The following is a 22,892-nucleotide window of genomic DNA, read 5'->3' as shown; positions in this document are numbered from 1 at the left end:
ATGACAAATTAAATATATAATTTACTACAACATAATGCCTATAAAATGAGAATTTAGTTTCATTTTGATACACACACAAATACTCATACACAAGTCATATATTATAAGTAATAAAGAGAAAGAAGATAAGGAGATGAGCAGCAATAAAGTTATTTGGGTTCTCATGCTTACCTTGGTGGTTTTGGCTACCATATCTCAGGCCATTTGTCCAGATGGTAACTATGGTCAACCTTGCAATGGTTTTGATAAAACATGTTGTGATAAATCGTTAGTTTGTAATGGGGGATTTGTAGGAACCTGCCTCTGTAGAAATGGGAATATATTAAACTGCGACAAGCCAAAAAAATGTAAGACATTTAGCGAAAAATGCAATGGTTTTGATAAAAAATGTTGCGTAGGCTTGTTATGCATATCCGGTCTATGTCGGTTCCCAACATCTCCACCACTGCGACTATAAATAGTGGCGGATATCTTGGCGAGCCCAACACCGGATAGAAATAAGTTACGGTGAGAGTAAAACATTTATTTGTGGGGAAAAACTTGTAATAAGAGTTTGCATCTACAAACTTTGTAGTGGTTTATGATCTGCATTTTAAGTTTTGTTGTTTGGGTAATGATTGGGGATAGTTTATTATCTCTTCTTGTTTCCAAGTTCATTTGGACTTTTGTTATGCTAATAATAAAGTGATTAGTTTCTTAATTTTTGGTTTAATATTTCCATTTTGATGTTGTGTTGCAAACTTAACGTGTTTTCTTTCTTGAATCTATTTCTTATTAGAAAATTGGCCTAACTTTTTTTTTTTGTTCTCTAAAGAATTTAATATTCAGTTTATCCTTCCACACATAAAATTGTCCAAAAGAGTATATATTTTACTGGGAATATTCATGAGTATTTTTGGTGAATAAATAAGTGACTTATATGTTCACAAGTGCTAGCTCAACTGATAAAATGTCAAAACTGTTAAGTCAAACACCATAATTGAGTTTCGAAGCCTTACATCTCCACTTGTGTGTGTGAATTTATAATAGTTTTGTCATTTCTTCTACTTAAAAAAAGTGACTTATATTTTGAAACAAAATGGAATAATAATATATTAATATTTAACACAATGGAGTAATATACTAATATTTTAACTCAATGGTAGCGGATTTATGGAATAGAGTATTCTTTGACAAAACTTTTAAAATAAAGAGAATTAACTCAATGGTAGCGGATTTATGGAATAGTAACTACAACCATACTCTTTTCCGTTTCACCATTATCTTCTCTACACTCTTTAACACCCTTCTCCCTTATTTGTTTGAGAGATAGAAGAGGGTATGTTGCTGACTATGGCTTAAAAATAAGAGTGTCGTATTTAAATACGAATTGTATACAATAATCCCTAATATTTCATTGATAATATAGTGGAACTATACAATTGTTTTGCAGTTGGAGGGAGACATGCAAAATTGGCCGAACTTCGTTATCAAGATTGTTATTCTAACATGATCCATGTTTTTATTCCATGGGATTTGGGAAGAAAACAAATGATCATGGTCACAATTTTATAAAGTGCTACAAAATGACATATTTTAAAAGCAGTCTTCTATATATATAAATCAACACTTCCTCTTCGCAAAAATGAATTCCAACAATTTTTTCTTTTCACAAATGTGTAATTACTTTAACATATATCGAACAAATCAGTTCAACAAATTTACATTTGAGCAATATGATTTCAAGGTGAATAAAAAATCATATAATTTTAGATTAACCAGCCTGTCGAACATGTCGCCATGGGCGGCCATCCGATGGCTATTCTTCTACTTATTCTAATTTGTCTTATTGGTTTAACCTCTTAACTGTTAGATTAACCTGATGGATGAGTGTTGTGGGATGGAGATCTGGATCGAATATGCAGATGGAGATCTGGATCGAATATTGTCGTTGCTAATCAGAATTGGAATAGCATTTGGAAATCGCAACCATCTATATTAATCCATCCAGAAAATTTGCTACAAATTCTACTAGCTAAAAATTGAGATTTGTAAGAAATACATGATAGGTAAAACGTAATAGGAGGATGGAAATACAAACATATTTCACAAACTGGGACTGGGAGCTACAGTTTCAGTTATCAGTTAGGACTAGTTGTAAAGAGTTCGCCAACTATCATCATATTGATGGCAAACTAAACTACTAAAAAAATCGACTACTGGTGTATATGCAATGCATACTGAAATTAGGACAAAAAATTACAACAGACATCTGGAAAGCAGATGAGAATGTGCAATATAGCCTGTAGATTTCAAATGCTACCTGACAACCAACTCTCTTTTCTCCAAAAATCATGCTCAGGGATCTCCACCCGCCATTGCACTGAAAAGTAACTAACCAGCAATCACCAAGAACACTGATGAAATGGCTAAATCTCAACCAAAACAATTGCTTATTTACATCACTTATGTCTGACATCCACACTACAGATCACAAGGCCCAGAAAGGCTTTTGAGCCCCAATTGCTTGGGCTGTGCGAGGAGGCATTTCCGCATTTGAATCGTCTAGATCATCGTCGTCGTCGTCGTCACCATATTCCATTAGCTTGACCAAAGTATCTGAAATAAATACCTAAAATTACACACAAATCTAAAAGATGGACAATAAAGAAAACATTACAAAGTCAATTAAAGAATCATCACACTTAGCAGACAGTAAAAGTTTCATACATACACATTATATAGAGAACACATAATGAAACATCAAAACAATATTAAAGTTGATAAATGCGAACCAGGAATAGCATCAGATTTTGTCTTCCGTAAACTATTGCTCTTGTCTTGTACTTTAACTTCAATTGAATCATAAAATTTAGGTGGAGGAGGTGGTGGGGGCATAGCTCTTTTTGGAGGTGGTGGAGGCGTAGTTCTTGGTGGGGGTGCTGGAATTCCATTAGACGATGGCTGGACCAACTTCTTAGGAGCAGGCATAGTTGATATATTCCTCACAACCAAGTTCTCATATCGTTCATTAGGTTTTAGAAGTTCCGATCCCTGCAATTGAGTTAGAGTGGAACAATACAAAAATACAAACAACTTCTGAATCAGATATTTTACTAATTGCTCCAATACACAAAACTACAAGTAAATTGAGACTGAACTATAAAAAATAAAACAAATAAAGAAAACAATGCACAACAATATAAGGTAGGATAAACTGGCAAATATCGTCAACTATCATTCTATAACCTGATTTAATGTCACAGATAATAACAGTCAATGGAAAATTTTTCGCGCAAAAACTGTTTTAAGTGGCTGATTAATTAATATAATTGAAACGTAACACGAATAGGAATTTGTTGTGATAACATATATCAACGAATTCCTTAAAAAAAAAAAATGTCAACGAATAGTATAATTGGCAACATAACTGTATATTAGCAGCTCAAATGTTCCCAATATTTTGGGGGCTTTCATGCCAATGCCAATGCCAAATGAGTCATTGATGCCAAATACCAAGATATACATGTTTTGCAAAAAGAACTGAGATTTTTGTCAAGTGGTGGGTTAACTTTAAGGGTCGCACTCAAAAAATTGATATTTTTAATGAATGATGAGTTTATGAACACAACTATTTTTAACTAATCATATCGCGGGATGTAGGATTAGTCTAACAAGATTTTGTGGAGGCAACTAGTTAAAGTGAGATGCAAAATTTTAAGTAAGATGGCTTTGCTTAGGAAATGGCTGACATCATCTTGGTTTTAAAAATATTGGATGTTCAATAGTGACTCTTAATCACGTATAAATTTTATTCATTTTCTTATTATAGTATTTATTTTCTTTTGGAGCCCATGTATGCAAAAATGGAGGGCAAAGCACAAGCTTGCCACAACTTTACCAATGGAGAGATAAATCATAAAACATTTGGACTGGCAAGGGCGTATACTGTGCACAAGCAAACTTTCCAAAACAGAAAACCCTGTCAAACATAAACCAACAGCCCAACAGACAGGTCCAGTGTCAGCATAGAAGGTCAGAGAAAATACCTGGAATATTAAGTATCAAAAGTCAGCACAAGATAATATGTTTAGACCAGAACGGAGTTAGATATTAAGAGCTTTTGCAAGATAAGTTTTGTAATACTATTGTTTTTATAAAAGAAAAATTATAAATGAGAATAGAAAAAAATTTGAAGTTCTGTTTAATATGTCAATGTATCCACACTCCAAAGATAGTTCTAGATGCAATAAAAACAGGAAGAAAAAAAAAAAGAGGTTATCTGCTCATGATATCCATCTACAACTGGTTTAGTTTAATTTAGGCTAAAATATGGTTTTGGTCCCTGCAAATATGCCTCGTTTTGGTTTTAGTCCTGTAAAAAAAATTTGTTGTTTTTGGTCCCTGCAAATATGCCTCATTTTGGTTTTGGTCCCTGACTCCACTTTTGTAATGATTTGCACACGTGGCACATGATGACTGAACTCATTTATTAGAAAAATAGTCCCTGTAAAATCTTTTGATTTTGCAGGGACCAAAAACAACAAATTTTTTTTACAGGGACTAAAACCAAAACGAGGCATATTTGCAGGGACCAAAACCATATTTTAGCCTTTAATTTATTTGTCAAATGGCAATTTCACCCAAACATACAGTGGAAAGTGAAAATACATCAGGTAAGTATGGAGAACCACACCCAAGGCTGTGATCAGAAGATAAGGAGAACCGGGACAAATAGGAATAATAAAAGGGTAAAAATAATTGCTTCTATTATGGAAAAAAGGAAGTTTTTGTCAAATCAGTCATTTGAGGGATTAGCTTATAGCAGATCTGCTACATATACTTAGGCATTTGACTTCCCTTTCGGAAGCATTTGATATTTTGCTACTATTTACTTCGTTACCTTTCATTTTAAAAGCAAAAATAAAAAATAAAGATAACTACGTTCAAATAAAGTAATAATGAATAATCTAATCTATTCAATAGCAATGTGGATCGTAAAAATTCTTTACCTACATTGCTATTGAAAACTCTGAAGTCTGTAAAAATATGAAAGGGAAGGAAAGTTTGTAATGAATGTGTTCATGTTGTATACTAACCAAGTTGGTTGTGAGGGAGTTGTCCCTTCAGAAGGGAGTTATCAGCCTTGGTTTGTCAATCTTTTCTTTTCAAATAATGATTCTTTCATTTGTTCTCGTCAGAATTTGTTAGGATCCAATATGAGAGGGTGTTTTAAGTAATTAGTTGGTGGTTTAATTTCCCCGGTTCATTTCCCAATTCCCCAGTGCTCCTCGTTTACAGCCCTAACGTCAGATAATTATTGCTTTGATGCTTTTTAATATATTCAAATTTGCACATCCAATTAACAGTATATCTGAATGCAAAGAGATTAAACCAGACTTCCCATAAACCAAGGCTTTTATTTGCTGCAACCTAACTAGTTATCAAGAGATTCAATGATATCCCCCCTGCATCATGCAAAATGATATATTAAAAGATTTTATCAATGGCAATGCAATGACCTGATTGTGTTTTGCGCCCTTTGAAACAACTGGCTGTTCTTGAAATTTTCGCCTCTGAGCTGTCCGTTTATCCTCTTTTTCATGATTAGAGTTTGTGGTAGACTTGGACTCTCTGTTTGGTGCCGATGTTGCGGGAGCAACTGTTGAAGCAACAGGAGGTGAGTGCCTCAAGGCAAGAGCAACTTGTTGCAATGGGGTAGCTTGAGGATATATTCCACCATATCCAATATAGCTAGTTCCACCTGATACTAAAGGAGGAGCATAACCAATCATGTTTGCTGTAGGAACTGGTGTCGAAACTGCAGTCAATGACATTGAAGTAGTGGTTACGTCTGTGCTTGCCTCCGAACACTGAACTCCAGCCAACAACTGCTGTGGGGGTGGAACAGCACTGTAACCTTGTTGTACGGGTGAAATGGCAGTAGAAATCTGCTTTGACAATGAAGGGCCACTATAAACCTGCTGGGGTGATGGAACAGCAGTATATACCTGCTGTGGAGGTGGAACAGCAGTATATACCGGCTGTGGAGGTGGAACAGCACTATAAACTTTACATGATGAAATCCTATGACAGTTAAATCAAAAGTTATTCCTATAACTTAGAAGAAATTTAACATGTTCCCAACAATAAAAATAACCAAATAACATAGTTTCAAGAATTGCAATGGAAAAAGATGATTGCCAATCAGATTTACCAGACCTCTACTTCCATTTGTGGGAATCCCATCCTACCCACACACTACCATATCAAACCCAACCTTAGTTCCATAAAATTAAAATTGAATGCAAACCACACAAGTACCAAATTTAATACTTAAATCAACCAACAAAGTCCAGGAGTTTCAAATTTCCCAATTACCGTACAATGACCATGTGAAAGAACCTATCTGCAACAGAAATGTGCCTAAATTTTAAACTAAAATAACAAGTATTAATAGCAGGATAGTATAAGTGTGTCCCTGAGATAGAAGCAACAACAAAGGCAACATACATTCATGCAAATAATTTTTATGAGGCCCTTCATGTGATTTGAGTGCAGGGGAGAAGCTGTTGGGTATCAGCCTCACAATTTGAAAGGCTTACATTATCTAATGAGATGTTGTGAAGTGAGTGCAAGGGAGGCCCTTCATCGAAATAATTTTTATGAAGCCCTTACTTTGAAGGCTAGCAATAATTATGAGGCCCTTCAAAGTAAGGACTTAGACAAAGCCCAGAATATTCATTTTCTACTTTTGTGCAATAGGTGTCATTTTAGTGTTAAGAGTTTGACTTGTTAACCTCAAAGGGCATGGTTCAAATCCCATCACGGACTACCGTAAAATGGTCATTAGTGTCATCGTTATTAATAATAATCTTAAAATTTGAGTTGGGCTCAACTAATCCTTACAAAACCGGCTTGTAAGGTGAGGGTTGTCCAAGCTTTATAAACATTACAGTACTACACACACCATATCTCCAAGCACCGTGGGAAAAAATCCACCCCCTCAAACCCAACACGATGAAGGTGTTGAAGGCTGCAATGAAGGCAACCCAAATGTTGCAATTAGGCGGCTAGGGGTGGACCGCAATGAAGGCGGAATTTCCAACAAATAATTTCCCCTTCCCCAATTTTTTTTTAAAGAGAAAAGAGGGAGTTTAAAGCAGCGAATGTTTCGGAGGTGAGAATTTCTCAGTCTGATCACCGGTCACCTAGCTACCAAAAATATCACATCTTTCTAGTCAAACCTACTGTCTATCACACTGAGAGGATACATGTTTTTCTAGGATGTGTATCGGGAAAATTAATGTTTAGCCCCAGTTTCCAGAAATGTACCGAAGAATGTTCCAAATTCACTTCAAAATACGTGTGATATTAATTATTCCATAGTGAAAAAGGATTGTTGTCATGTTGACATCAGCATAGGAAATAATCAAAAGGTAGGTTGCCGTGTTCCATGAAATATCAAATAATAAAAATTTGTATTTTCTAAATAAAGATTTGTTTCTATATGGTAAGAGCTAATATTTGAGAAAAACAGAGTATTCCCTAAATTTTCTACTCTTAAGAAAAAAACCTGGCTCACATCCTATATCATATGACAATATAAAATTGAATACCTCGAAGCACCACATTCCATACTGATTGTATCCAAAAGATTTTCCGCCAAGAACTTAGCATCTTCAAGGCTTTTTGCATTGTTACTAGACAAAAACAGGTGCATAGGTTGCTGTCCATCTAAAACCGAAAACAAATCAAACTGAAAAGCGAATATCACGAAAGTAATCTATACTGAAATATAATTCCCTTCAAAAGTTTGAATCCCACAAATGAAGAAAGTACCTTCTCCATTTGAGCCTTCATCGTTTCCGGAACCACGTCCTCTAAGTATTACTGTTGCTCCTGTTTCATTCATAATGTGATTTATATACTGGTCCTGCACGTTCAAATCCAAACGACCACCAACCCCAAAAAAATTCTCCAAATTGTACGGAGACGTCAGAGGAGGCTTGAAACATTAGATTATTTACAAATACACAATTTTAAGCATCATAAAATATATTAAAATAAATAATTATCCACCAATAATGATGCAAGGTATCCAATCCAATAAATAAATAAATAAGTCAGGTCAGACTTATGCTGTTAGATGAGGCAATTAATTAGTATAACTCCCGATATTTTCTTAGGCAAATCTAGTTTTACGTATTGATGAGCAAACAACCGAATGTTCAGTCTCTACCCGTAATTATCTGTGTAAATTTAATCTCTAATTTGTAGTTACTTGGCGAGTTACCTCTGTTCTTGTTTGTTAGTTTGTATATATATACAGGCCTAACCCCACACCTAAGAGAGTTTTTTTCTTTTGAAGAAGCCCACACCTAAGAAAGTTACTGAGTTAGTTATTGACATTTCAATTTCTTTTAGGAAATGGAGAGGATCCCAGTCAAGAATTAAGATGCTCTCCATTTTTTATTCCATTTGTTCCATTCTCAGTTTCCGTGTATAAATGTTCAATTAATGTCTCCAATTTTAGAAATGTTTACATTTATATTATTTATTTAGTAAAAAAATATAGTAATTGACATTTCCATTTTATTTAGAAAATTGAGAGGATCCCAACCCATAAAAAGAACACTTTGCCAACTACAACAGTCTTCAATTTCCCCAGACATCCTCCCTTTTTTCTTGCCTAATCAACACCTTGGTAATCAATAACCTAAGCTATAGCAAAGTATTTCCACGCAATCAAATAGAAGTTTAAAACAAATACACACCTACTCCCAGTGAGCAAAAAGATAGAATAGTAAAAATGTAAGAAATAAAAACAAAACAGCAAATCAATATATGATATAATTGTGAATCATAACATGTCCATTACATGAGACTCAAAAAGTCAATATATGAACAGATTACAGAGGAGAAACTTCAAACAGTCCTCTCTGAAAATAGTTGTGGCAGACTCTCCACTTATATTCATGCACAAACATAAAGCACAAGAGTACTAGACAAATCAATTAGTTAGGGAAGGACTCACATTTGGTCCACGTATACGAGCAACAATGTTCCATGATGGGTCAGCATCAAATCCCAAAAACACACATGTGCTCAATACCTGATTCATTAATACATTTTAGTTATCAATACATCACATCACATTGTATATGAGCTAGTAATGAATGAATTTCTACCTTCACTCCATTAGCCAAAGCTGAAGGTAAAGCAGAAGAAATTGACTGCGAATTTTGCCCCTGCCTTAGCATTTCTTCAATCATTGCAGCAGCACGATCAACAACTAAAATCCGTTCCGCCGTATCTTTTATCTGCAACATAATGTGATGTCACTAGAAGCAAACTAAATTACGTAATTCATTCTCATGTAACACAGCCATGAGCCATCAATTATTGTGTCATGACATACAAAAAAGCAATATGAATCTCCTTTCATGAATAAGAAGCCAATTTGTTGCAAATAAATTCAATTAAATAATCTCTTTCAAGTGACATTTCCTTTCCAATCTATATATGAGTTCTGACCACATCATTTTAAGTAATAAATGTTACTTTCATATGAAATAAAGGATTGGACAAAAATGTCCGATTAAATCTGATTATTTAACCCAATCATTGTTCTATATATATAAAAAAATAAAAAAAATAAAAACCAAGTATCAGCATTTACATGAGCTCCTGCAGAGATGTGGAGATACAACGGCTTTTCTCCATCGAGCGGCGAATTGGGAGGTCGATACTTACCCCTGCAAAAGCAACCAGCATAGACATTACTTCCAGCAGTATAGTAAAAACTTAAAAGGACTTTAGAAATGCTTTGAACGAACTACAAACCTAGTTATAACTATAGTACCAGTGCACCTCTGGATCTGCAAGAAGAGGAAAACTGATCGTTTAGATAAAAATTAAAGAGAAGCTTTGGGGTTAAAAGGGAGTAAAATTATCTTATCCAGGTCACCTCCTCTTGTGTCTGGCGTCTTGTCAACTTGTAGCGAAGAGAAGATTCTGCATCATTTATGACGATTTCTCGAGCAATTACCAACTCATCTTGGATCTTTTGCTACATGAAAATTTATCCCACAATAAGATAAAAAAATATTTAAAATTTACAAAAGAAATCTATAATAAAATAACGCAAAAACTTCAGGGAGAATCAAAGGCTTCAGCAAAATCTCCACACACATAAACACTTATTAAGTAAATATGTTGCTAGCATCAATCTACCCTGACACAATTATTCTATGAAAATTAGAAGGAAAGGAATATTTGGAATAACAGAGAACACAATTTTGCCAAAATACTCTTGTATAAATGAAATAAAAAATTAAAGACAGTTTATTAATTGCAAATGCACAAAATATGAAGTCAATGATTTTAGGCCACCCGAAAGCATATTCTGCAGACTTTGCAAGTGATGGGTCTGAGAAGCATACATGGACGAAGCTAGTATTCAATATCACAAATCTTAAAAGAGTGTGCTTTAAAAGGCAAAATTACAGAGCATAAGAAGCTGAATGATAATCATTAAAGTGTCGAACTGCAAAACTAAATTTAGTAATTATATATAATTTCAATTTTCAATGTCACGATTCCATTGCATTTTTCATTTAAAAAAATATCATGAATTCATTGCGGTGTAAATAAACTTCCAAGAGTATTACTAGCGCTTCAATAGAGGACACAGTTCAAGCACCAAGTTCACAACCCCCTTATAATTCTCATATCATTCAAGCACCAAGTTCAAAATCCTTAGATGAAATTTCATCAAAAAAATACCACACTTTCATCGAACAATACCACACTTGTTTTCCCACAAACTAAAACAATAAAAGAATGATACGGCAATATAATCAAGAAAGAGCATCGGCAAACACGTCAAACATTGCAAGGGATTAGACAGCTCACTTGATTCAATTTTTGGGCCGCCGCCGTGCTTTGCTGCTGAAGCAGGGCTGCAGCAGCCAATGGATTAGTCAAAAGAGCGCTGGATATCACTGGTGTCACACCTGGAAATGCAACCCCACCAAGAGGCATAGCATTGCTCAAAGGAAGAACTCCGGGTACTGCCATCCCAACTGATACCAATGACTCTGCTGGTTGATCCCACTTTCTCTTCTTTCTACAAAAAAATCAGAACACTCAATAAAAAATTCACAAAACATAGTATCAAATACAATCGAATAAATTTTCTTTAGTATTTTCATTCTATCAATGTGACCCCCTAAAATCTAATGCACTGAGGCCCTGTTTGGATTAACAATTTAATTTGCAGTTGACTTTGCAGCTTATAGCATAAGAATTTATTGAGTTTTTTGTATAATATATAAGCTATTTTCATAAGCTATCCTGGAGAGTTTATGGAAATAACATGAAATCAACTTATGAAAATGTCTGAAGTTGTTTCATAAGTTATCCCAAACAATGTCGCAAGTACTTATTTGGGTTGGCATGGTGGTGTTGACTTGGGACCTTCGAGTGTGCTCCTCCTCAAGGTCTCAGCCGGTGCCAATTTGGGTGGGCTAATTTAGCTTCTTCAAATAAAATAAAAATGTCGCAAGTACTTATGGCAGTAGATAACCTCAAATAAACTAATCCAAACAGACCCTAAGTGGTTTCCGTTTTCGCATAACCTAAGGGAGAAACTTTCCACGCCCCAACATCACTTCAAATTTACACATCGAGAAAAAACGAGGATTTTAAACATACTTCCAGATAAAATGCCGTCCAAAAGTACACTTTTGGGAATATCTTGGAGAACTCCCTTACAGTTATGCGAAGCACTATTTGGATAAAAACTTATTTGCAACTTAAAAGCTCAGGCACTGATGTATAAGTTATTTCTATAGCAAAAGATAAAATAAATTTAAATTGTTATGCAAGTTATAAGCTATTTTCATAAGCTACGCTGGAGAACTTATGAAAATAGGCTGAAAAACGGTCAGACAAAACTTGTGTTAGCAGATAAACTCAAATAAGTCAATCCATACAGACATAACCTAAAATATAATGCACCAAGTGTGTTGTCGTTTTAGCATTAACCCTATGGGAGGAACTTTCCACACCCCAATATCACTTTCAGTTCGGAAGAGTATTGCATACTTCCGGACAAAATATACACTTTCGAAAACATCTATGATTTATTAAAAATGTGGTCAATCCTACAAAATATACATTTTCGAAAACATCTATTAAAGTTTTTCCCAAACCCTAAACACCTGTTTCACCAATAGATAAATGTTTGCTTCCGAGGTGAGTTTGACAAATTTGCATGAGCCACCGTAATTTGGCAAATGAACTAATATACTCCCCGGTCACTATTATAAGCAAAAAACTACTTTTTAGGTTCATTGAATAAATGATGTATGTGGACTATATTAATGGTCAATTACATCACTCATTCAATGAACCTAAAAAGTAGTTTTTTGCTTATAATAGTGATCGGAGGGAGTAATAAAATTATCTTAAAACTAGTGTAGTCAACCGTCTTTTCAATGCAAAATTTACTCTTTTTTTCCCTTAACAAGTGTCTCAGGGCACTAGTTACCATGACCCTCTTGCAAAAGCTACACTTTGGAGGTAAAAAAATCACCGCGTAATCGTGATTTCGGTAAACCCACCGTGATACCAAAACTTTCAGAGACTAATCCAGCTTTTTAATATTTGAAAAGTGAAAACATTCACACTAAGCTATTCAAATAATTCCAATTCAGTAAAAAAGACAAATCCACGGTGAAATCAATCAACACAGTAATCCAACTAATTTCACATAATTAACGAATAAAAGACAAAAATTAAACAAATTTCAAATTTTCAATGACGTGAGTTACCTCTGTCTTGTTTGTGAAACTTCGTTTGTCGCAGATGCTTCATTGGAAGAAGAAACCCTAACGCTGTTATCTTCCGTCGTCATTGTTTAAGCGATTCTGAATTTGATTCGGTAATCGAAAGTGAAAGGATTGTTTGATTTCTTCACCTTTTATTTTCGATTAAAAGAAGGGGGAAAATGGATTATCAAGCGCGAGCGTTTGGGGTTAGATTATTTGAAACGCGCGTTTGGTCGTTGAAACGGGGTTTATATGTTTCTCTATCGTTTTTTATTGATACTGTGTAAAAGCTGCTTTCGGGTGGAATGCTATTACCAGAGGTGTTAAACGACACGGTGTATGAAGATAAAACGACGATTGTGATTTGACAAAAGAAAATATGAGAATATATGCAACTTTATTATGAATTTTATTTTATTTTTGGTTAATAGAATTTAATTTTATTGAGTAAGTGCTTTTATAAATCTATAAACAAGTTTATTCAAAAATAATAATAATATTGTTAACATGTGTCCTTATTTCGCATGTTAAAGAAACCCAGTTTTAAGTTTTTCACTACCAGATGAGGAACGCATCGCCCGATTGGTTCAAAAAGCTAGGCTCAAGAATCCTCTCTCAATTGAAAGTGCTCCGTTCGGTTTTAATGTCGTTGCCCAGCCTCCTATATCACAATTAACAGCGTCAATGCCTAAACCGAAAGTTAGTGATAATGGTACAATTAAGATTGCCTCCGAAGGACCTAAGCAACTCAAAAGGCTTCGCATGGAAGATCGCGAGGACACTATTGAGAAGACTAAGGAAGGTGTTGCGACGAAAGGCTCTAATGAATATGATGGTGGTCAAGATACGGCTAGCAAGGATGTTAGCATGAGGGATAGGGGACTAGGTGGGATTAATAATGTAATGGCGGGACCTGGACACCATGCCCGCCAAGGTAAATGAGTCTTATATGGTGGAACTGTCGGGGTTTAGGTAGCCCGAGCACAGTTCCTAATTTAAAGTACCTAGTCTGGACCTATAAACCGGATGCAATAATCTTGTCTGAAACAATGACAACGTCTAATAAAATTGAAGAATTGAAATATATGTTGGCTTTCGATTACTGTTTTTCTGTTGACCGTATTGGTAGGGGAGGTGGTTTGGCTTGTTTATGGAATAAGAACTTTAATTGTACTATCACAAATTTCTCCCAAAATCATATTGATATGGAGGTAAATGACTCTTTTAGGGGAAGATGGAGGTTAACTGGATTCTATGGTATGCCAGAAGGAGGGAGGAGAAGAGAGTCTTGGAACTTACTTCGACATTTATCTAATATGTCTCCACTTCCTTGGTGTATTATTGGTGATTTTAATGATATTCTATCAGCTGATGAAAAGAAAGGAAGGTCTGATCGTCAACCATGGCTTATTCAAGGTTTCCGGCAAGCTGTTTTGGATGTTAGGCTTGCTGATATTCATATGGATGGTTATGCTTTCACATGGTTCAAAAGTCTTGGAACTGTCCGCGCTGTGGAGGAGAAATTGGATAGAGCTATGGCTAATAATAGTTGGTTTGATAAGTTTCAGAACGCTAAGCTTGAATGTCTTACTACCACATCATCTGATCATTACCCTCTTTTGTTGGATTGTGCTCCGCAGCCTGCGCCTAGTTCCGGTCAACGTCGCTTTCGCTTTGAGAATGTGTGGCTTGTTGAACCCGAGTTCGGGCCTTTTGTTTCTCAAAGATGGCAAGGTTATGGTGATCGTCCTCTTGTGAATAAACTTAATCAATGTGTTGTGGATCTATCTAAATGGAGTATGAATACTAACCAAAACACCAGACAAGAGATTCGCAAGACTCAACGTAAGCTTGAAACTATCCGTTCACATGTGGATGCCTCTAATGTGAATTATTTCAATATGTTAAGACAGAGGTTAGATAAATTGTTGATCAAAGATGATATGTTTTGGAAACAACATGCTAAGACATTTTGGTATCGTGATGGGGATCTTAATACGAAGTTTTTTAATGCGGCAGCAAGCACCAGAAGAAAGTTGAATAGAATTGAGCATCTTGAGGATGAGAATGGTATTGAATGTCGATCTGAAGATGGTCTGAAGCATATTGCATGTGATTATTTCATGCATCTCTTTCAAAAATCACCAAGCTCGCGTGCAAGTGTTATTAATTTGGTTCCAACTTCAATCACCGGAGATGATAATGATATGTTGACTGCGAATTTCACCTTAGAAGAATTCAAACAGGCGGCTTTCTCCATGCAAGCAGATAAATGTCCAGGTCCAGATGGTTTTAATCCAGGTTTCTATCAACATTTTTGGGATACTTGTGGTCATGAAGTCTATCAGGCAGGTTGTCATTGGCTAGCTAGTGGTGCTTTCCCACCACATGTCAATTCTACTAATATTACTCTTATTCCTAAAGGTGATTATCAGAATTCAATGAAGGATTGGCGACCTATTGCTCTCTGCAATGTTGTATACAAAATAGTAGCCAAAGTGCTTGCTAACAGGCTCAAACAGGTACTAGATAAATGTATCTCTATTAATCAGTCAGCTTTTGTTCCAGGTCGATCTATCTTAGACAATGCAATGGTGGCTATTGAAATTGTTCACTATATGAAGGCTAAGGCAAAAGGTAAGAGTGGAGATGTTGCACTTAAGTTGGACATTAGTAAAGCATATGACAGATTAGATTGGGATTACCTACGAGAAATCATGATTCAAATGGGTTTTTCATCTCGATGGGTTAGTTGGATTATGCTTTGTGTTGAGACGGTTGATTACTCAGTTTTGGTTAATGGAGCTTCAATGGGTCCTATTGTGCCAGGACGCGGCCTCCGTCAAGGGGATCCTCTCTCACCTTATTTATTTATCATTTGTGCTGAAGGTCTCTCTTCCCTTATTCGTGAAGCCGAACGTTGCAATAATATTAGAGGTACTTCGATTTGCACAAATGCACCAGTTGTTTCTCACCTTCTCTTAGCAGACGATTGTTTTCTCTTCTTTAGAGCCTGTGAGAGTGAGGCTGTCTGTATGAAAAATATTTTGACTACTTATGAAGAAGCTTCGGGGCAAACCATTAATCTCCAAAAGTCTGAATTATTTTGTAGCCGCAATACTCCAGATGATTTGAAGAATCTCATTGCTACTACTTTCGGTGTTCGTCAAGTGTTGGGTATAGGTAAATATCTTGGTCTACCTTCTATGATTGGCCGCAGCAAACATGCAGCTTTTAAATTTATTAAGGATCGCATCTGGAGTAAAATAAACTCATGGAGTAGTAGATGTCTCTCGCAGGCTGGTAGGGAGGTTCTCATTAAGTCTGTTTTGCAATCTATTCCTTCCTATGTGATGAGTATTTTCCTTCTTCCAGGATCCCTCATAAATGAGATAGAAAAAATGTTAAATTCCTTATGGTGGGGTCATAATTCAGCAAATTCTCGAGGATTACACTGGCTATCTTTGGGAGCGGCTTTCAGTTCCAAAGGTATTTGGAGGCATGGGAGTTAAGGACCTTAAGGCCTTTAATATGGCTATGGTTGGTAAGCAGGCTTGGAAGTTGGTTTCTTCTCTAGAGTCTCTAATCACTCATTTACTCAAAGCTAAATATTTTCCTCGAAGTGACTATTTTGGAGCTAGCATTGACCATAATCCTAGTTATGTTTGGCGTAGTATTTGGAGTGCTAAAGATGTGATTCGGCGTGGTTTTCAGTGGAGTATAGGTACATGCGAACACATACCAGTTTGAGATCACCCTTGGATCAGTAATGTTGCACGAATTTTACCTTCAACTCATCATCAATTGGAGTGGCCTTCCATCACTGTTTCTGACTTGTTGATTACACCCCAGAAACAATGGAATATGGAGCTCATTAATACTTTCTTTGACTCTAGTACTGCCAGAAATATTTTTAACACTTTGTTGCTTCCTTCGGTAACTCATGATATGCCTGTTTGGAAATTTGAAAGGGATGGTAAGTATTCAGTTAAAAGTGCTTATAAAGATATTCTGAATCATGATATGACAATTATTCAACACCGTGTACCAGGTAACTAGAATTGTATCTGGAGCTTAAAATTGCCCCCGAAAGTTAAGAATTTCCTTTGGCGAGCTTGCCGTAATTGCTTGCCCACGAGAATTCGTTTGCAATCTAAAGGAGTTCAGTGTACTGACAGGTGTGCAGTGTGTGATGATTTTGGAGAGGATAGCAACCATTTGTTCTTTATGTGTAGTAAAAGTATGCTTTGTTGGCAACGTATTGGCTTATGGAGCCCTTTGATGGTTGTCTTTGATATTAATGTCAGTTTTCCAACCAATGTGTTTGCTATCCTACAACACCTGGATCAGCAGCAAAAGCAAATTTTCAGTGTGACCCTTTGGAGTATTTGGAAGCATCGAAACAATAAGGTATGGAACAACATCACTGATACAGCTCAAGATATTTGTGCTCGTGCAGGTTCTCTTCTTACTAGCTGGAGGAATGCTCAGAATATTCGGCATCCTAGCCCTCAAAATCCTTCCACCCCGAATGATTTGAAGTGGATTAAACCAAGTCCCGGTAGGTTTACTTGTAATGTTGATGCGTCCTTTTCTCAAGCTCGGAATCGGGTTGGTATTGGTGTTTGTATTCGAGATGAAGAAGGTCGTTTTGTTTTAGCCAAGACTGAATGGATGACTCCGCTCCTTGATGTCGATTTGGGTGAGGCTTTGGGTTTGTTATCAGCAATGCACTGGGTTCGTGATCTGCAACTAGGTATTGTGGACTTTGAGCTCGACTCCAAAATTGTGGTAGACAGTCTTTATGGTAGTAATAGTGGCGTCTCTAATTTTAGCGCAGTTATTAATGATTGTAGATGTCTGTTAGCTTCTGATTTAGTAACCTCTGATGTTAGGTTCATTCGGAGACAAGCCAACGAAGTTGCTCATAGCTTTGCTAGAGTGGCTTTGCGTCATGCTAGTTTCCATATTCGTATTAGGATTCCATCTTGTATCTCTACTATTATTTTGAATGAAATGCAATAAGCTTCTTCTTATAAAAAAAAAAAAAAAAAGTTTTTCACTACCAAAAAAAAGAAGGAAAATGCTAGATATCAAGAATGATTTTATAAGAAATATCCAAGAATGACATGGCACAATAATCACCTTTAGATTTCAGTCTCATTTATTAATCTTTCATAAAAAAAAATACATAACACCCACCACCCCATGATTTCCGGCCAAGCTGAGATTTTATTGGCTAACATTAATTTCAAGACTATTTCTTGATAAAATTTAAGGGTGATTATTCTGTCATGTCATTCTTAAAATTTTCTTGATAAAATCTTTCTTGATATATAGCATTGCTCAAAAAAGAAACCAAGTTTTTTTTTTATTTGTCAAAAAAAAAAACCAAGTTTTTGTAAGGTAATCAAAATTAGGTCCGACATTGATTGAATCAATGAAATAAAGGTTGAAGGTTAGATCGGGGTTCAACCCGAGTTGAATTGATAATATTTAATTAATTTTAGTTTTATTATTATTTTTAGTTAATTTTAAATTTTCGTTATGATATTTTTTATGGGTTTGAAATTTGCATAAAAGTATTATTAGAAATGAATATATGATCACAATATTATAATGTACTCCTTATGGAGTAATTTTTCTTTGATAAAAATATAATGTAAATTTTATTAGAGTAGTGCTATATGGTACGACATCTTTGTCGTACCATTTGCACGCCAATGTATATATCATGCCTCAAGATCTTTAGCAATTTTTTGACACAAGTAAGATAAAATATTGTTTTCTACCTCAAGTAAAATAATATATAAATTGTCCCCACGAGTTTAACTCATTTGGTAAAGGATAATGCACAATTTGTGCAGAGGCCGGGGTTCGAACCCCGGACATCCCACTTATTCATTTTAAAGGTGAATTTCTCTAGCTACTAGGCTACTTGACCAATATATATATATATATATAGAGTTTTGATAGAAGTCACCCATGAAGGTGTCTTTTAGCAACCCACACCTCAAGATGTCATTTTCAATTTTTAGTTATAATTTTGCTAAAAAACACCTTAATAAAAATTAGTTGGTGTCTTTTAACAAATGATCATAGAATAACTTGCTAAAAGACACTTTCATAAAATGTGTCTTCTAGCAAAAACATATATATAAACTTAATTATTTCACAATATGAATTGCATTGCCTTTGTAATGATTTACCACAATATTCTCCACCAATAGTTTGGAGCGGTGATTCTGCCACAAAACATCCTTTGGAAATATTGTAGTGTAATTCAACAAAGCCACACCATGAGGGTGTACCTTGTATGCCATATCATACAAAACAAAAACGTTGAAGTGATAAGTTAAACTAAATGGAGAATAGGAAAGAGAGATATGGCTGGAAATATACGTTAAAAAGAGAGAAAATTGAGATTTGAGGAATTCATGCAATTGGTGCGACAAAACTTGTCGTGCCATAAAGCATTTTCCATTTTATTATTGGTGGCAGAATTTGTTACTCATTATGGTGCAAAAAATTGTAAAAATGTGCATTGTTCGTCATCATGGTTGGCTAGGTCGGGTCGGGTGGACTTGCACTATAAGAAGAATTAGAGTTAGATATGGACAGTGGACTTAGCGGAAGGTTACACGTAGCGATGGAAATGGGCTAGGTCGGGCCGGGTTTGTAAAGTTTAAGCCTGACCTACTTTAAAAATTAGAGGCATGAGTCTAGCCTATTATCCGTCATAGACTCATTTTTAAGGCTTGATCTGACCTTTTTAAAGGTCTGAAAGCCTATTTAAAAGCATATTTTACACCAAGGTCTAGCAACACATGTAAATCTATTACTAAATATGTCAAAACTTATGAAGGTCAAAAGCACACGAATAGGTCTGCTACTAAATAACGGAATTTTACAAATGTCTAATAACATCAATATATCTACTATTAAAGAACCAAATCATATGAAGACTTGAGTTTATGGAGGAAAAAAAACTTCAACAATATCAATAATGGAAGATAAAGTATATATAAAAAGGTTAATAGGTCGGCCTGACAGGAATAGGCTTTTTTGTAAGCCTTAGTCTGACATATTTAATTAAATAGGCTTTATAAAAAACTAGAGCCTCTCGCTTGGAGTTCGTTAGGCTACAAGCAAATGTGGTAGCTCATAATCTTGCAAGAGAGACCACATTATTAGCTAATTCCGTTACTTATTATGTTATACTCAATTGTATTGAATCTTTAATAATTAATGAAATGTTATAAACACCTTTCTTTCAAAAAAAAGCTTGTGCCCTTTTTACTAAACACTTTATAAAAAGCTTTAATCTGACATTTTTATTAAATGAACTAAGTCGAGCTAAACTTTAAATAAGGTAGGACGTAGACCCCTGTCGAATGAGCCGTCTGTTTCCACCCACATTCAAAAAAGTCTAATCTCTCCATCTCTTTATAAGGACTTGGATATTAATTTTCGCTTATCTAAAAAAGGATACTTCTTCAGTTCGTTAAAGAAAAATGAATTTATTAAGAAGAAGAAAAATCATGTCCTTAAATATAAGTTCAAATACAAATTATTAAGTGAATTTATTAATTTATTTTTCCAAAAATAACTCTAATTAATACTAATAACTTAAAATTTGCAAAGTCAAATGAAATACACATTTAAACAAATGGTGATTTAGTAGTAGTACTATTTACTCACAAAATAAACATATTAACTATAATATCAATTTTTTTTTAATGTATACGAAATTGATCAAATAGGCCTATAATAAGGTACCGATGAAGCAGAATATAAAAGAAAAATATTCACTATCATTTTTTGATGAAAATAATATTCACTATCATCCTTCAAAAAAAATATTCACTATCATATAAAGTTGTATTGAATTCCTCGTCAAAAAAAAAAATGCATTGAATTTGTCAAATATCTTACATAAAACATACTTAAAAACATTAAAATAGACCTGTTGACGAAGAAAAACTTGCACATTTTCGTAACTTAACTTGCACACAAAGTTTTCATAATTTAACCAAGTCAACAGACCCAAACATATATAAACACAAACAATGAGATTAAGTCTTTGAGATAAATTTATGGATTAAGTATGTTTTTGATTTTTATAAGTATTTAATTTTTTTTTAAGAAGGAAAAATGAAATTTATTAAAATCACAATGAATCCTGACCAGCACAAGAAGTGCTAGGGTAGGAGTCAATAGCAAAATACAAATGAGAGATGGGGAACACCCAAATGTAAACACATACATCCGTGCATCAAAGACAAAATCTAAAGATCCCCTCATGAAACACCACCTAACATTAAGGACTATCTTCGAAATCAATAAAAGGAAACACAAAAAATAAAGCTAACACCAAAATCCAAGACAACCCTCCGCACAACAACATAAACAAAAGTTGCACCAAATCCCTCAAATATCGTCACAAGCTGCCACAAAATCCGAAACTAGATTATCCACGCCTACCCCATCCATACCCCCACGCAAAAACCACACCTCCCACAAAACCCCCAACCATCACACAAGTAGCTTCTCCATCACACCACACAAACACCAATAACCTCGCTAACCCTCCCGTTTTTTAGTTATAATTTCTTTAGAAAATTTCTTCGACTTAGTCTTCAAAAAGTTTTCCGTCCTCATTTTTTGTCACTAATTTTAAGTTAGATCATTTGTACCATTTATATTTTTGAATAAATTTTTACAAAAATGTTTAGAATATTATAAGAATTTGAAGGAATTTTTTTTTTTTTTTTATAAGAAAAGTCTTTACTTATAATATTTTAAATGTTCCATTTCTAACCCTAAAAAATTATAAGAAAAGTTTTTACATGATAAATTGTTAGGAGTCTCACATCGAGTAGATCAAAGTACTTGATGTGGTACTTAAGTCATGAGGTTCTCCCATCTATAGGACTAGTCTTTTGGATTGGGCTCTCCTCATTGACTTAAGTCCTAACAATTGGTGCTTTCGTTGAGAGTTGGACCACGGAAAGGGCTACTTATAGGTTGGATTAAGGTGTTTCACCGAATACTGATATGTGAATGAAGCCGCAAAAAGGAAAGGGCTACCATCATGTTAGTGCCGATAGAGTGAAAGCCGCCGTGGACACCGGCTCTTAAAGGGCGTGTCAATGTTAGGAGTCCCACGTCGAGTAGATCAAGTACTTGATGTGATACTTAAGTTATGAGGTTCTCCCACCTATAGGACTAGTCTTTTGAGTTGAGCTCTCTTCGTGGGCTTAAGTCCTAACATAAATGGATGAACATAGAAAAGTTGGTTGTATACTACTCTTTTTTATTTTATTTTATTGTTAGTGCCATTTTTCAGTTATTCAACACAAGTAATTAAAGAAAACACGTAAATGACAACAATTTTTTTTTATTGCTCAAATTAACTTGATCAAGTGGAAGATAACTATATCACCCAAAAAAAATGTGGAAGATAACTACCAAAAAAAGTAGGAGATAGATGCACAGTGAAATCCATTAATAGAAGTGATGCACAGATATTATTAATAAGATTGAGTATGATTAAAAAATAACTAATATTACATTAAAAATGACATTTTGAAATAGTTTTTCTTTTTGCAAAAAATGAGACGAAGGAGATATAGTTACAAAAGCCTATGATACAAAAATATTAAAATAATGAATATAAAATTAGTTAACTCAAAATGTTAATAAATTTTAGTTAAGAGGGAATACTTTGGGATGTATTTCAAATTTGATCTTTAGCTATACAATATTTAATCAGACTTTTTGTCAAAAATAAAACTTAATCAGATTTTATTTTTCTCATAACCAAACTCTCTATTTGCCATGTCAAATCCAATATGACTATGTCTTTGTGAGCTTAGCTGAATTGGTAGAGACATTGTATATAAAGATTGAAAGAAGAAGAAAAAAACGATACAACTATATAGAGAGATTGGAAAATTAGTCCTGTCACCTATGGTTGATACTTTAAAAAAAAAATATATTCACGTTTACATTAGACTTATCCAACGTTGTGACATGTGCTAATCCAAAAAAAAAAAAATATTGTGACATATGCAT

The 22,892-nt window shown here is 34.7% G+C and overlaps 2 protein-coding genes across 4 annotated transcripts; one reads left to right on the top strand and one right to left on the bottom strand.

The window, feature by feature from the left end:
• Positions 1-1,954: 1,954 nt before the first annotated feature.
• Positions 1,955-13,161, bottom strand: LOC25497511 (protein RIK). Of its 3 annotated transcripts, none has more exons than XM_024770306.2 (12): positions 12,819-13,157; positions 10,897-11,110; positions 9,950-10,045; positions 9,826-9,860; positions 9,662-9,737; positions 9,171-9,302; positions 9,017-9,094; positions 7,822-7,915; positions 7,599-7,716; positions 5,502-6,066; positions 2,775-3,033; positions 1,955-2,598 (listed from the first exon to the last, which is right to left on the bottom strand). In XM_024770306.2, the coding sequence occupies exons 1-12, from the start codon at positions 12,899-12,901 to the stop codon at positions 2,471-2,473; spliced, it is 1,878 nt and encodes a 625-aa protein (XP_024626074.1). In that variant the 5' UTR covers positions 12,902-13,157; the 3' UTR covers positions 1,955-2,470. The 3 variants fall into 3 exon arrangements, with proteins under 3 accessions (XP_024626074.1, XP_013447567.1, XP_024626075.1); XM_013592113.3 differs by having other exon boundaries at positions 9,950-10,051; positions 12,819-13,156; XM_024770307.2 differs by lacking the exon at positions 1,955-2,598 and having other exon boundaries at positions 2,909-4,028; positions 9,950-10,051; positions 12,819-13,161.
• A 338-nt stretch (positions 13,162-13,499) lies between these two features.
• LOC120576915 (uncharacterized) lies at positions 13,500-17,840 on the top strand. The gene is made up of 5 exons (XM_039827588.1): positions 13,500-13,749; positions 13,890-16,165; positions 16,251-16,559; positions 16,668-16,866; positions 16,975-17,840. Exons 1-5 carry the CDS (start codon positions 13,500-13,502, stop codon positions 17,838-17,840), a joined length of 3,900 nt encoding a protein of 1,299 aa, XP_039683522.1.
• Positions 17,841-22,892: the final 5,052 nt, after the last annotated feature.

This window comes from Medicago truncatula, chromosome 7, assembly GCF_003473485.1.
Source record: "Medicago truncatula cultivar Jemalong A17 chromosome 7, MtrunA17r5.0-ANR, whole genome shotgun sequence".
Lineage (NCBI taxonomy): Eukaryota > Viridiplantae > Streptophyta > Magnoliopsida > Fabales > Fabaceae > Medicago > Medicago truncatula.
Note: the sequence above shows the minus strand (reverse complement) of the source record. Positions and strands in the feature narration are given on the sequence as shown.

Coding starts and splice junctions, on each gene's coding strand:
- LOC120576915 (XM_039827588.1), top strand. CDS start 13,500: ATGCCTAAACCGAAAGTTAGTGATAATGGTACAATTAAGATTGCCTCC. Junction 13,750..13,889: donor TGGACACCATGCCCGCCAAG/GTAAATGAGTCT, acceptor ATAAAATTGAAG/AATTGAAATATATGTTGGCT. Junction 16,867..16,974: donor TATTCAACACCGTGTACCAG/GTAACTAGAATT, acceptor TGCAATCTAAAG/GAGTTCAGTGTACTGACAGG.
- LOC25497511 (XM_013592113.3), bottom strand. CDS start 12,901: ATGACGACGGAAGATAACAGCGTTAGGGTTTCTTCTTCCAATGAAGCA. Junction 7,916..9,016: donor CTCGTATACGTGGACCAAAT/GTGAGTCCTTCC, acceptor TTGAACGTGCAG/GACCAGTATATAAATCACAT. Junction 3,034..5,501: donor AGGGCGCAAAACACAATCAG/GTCATTGCATTG, acceptor ACTCAATTGCAG/GGATCGGAACTTCTAAAACC.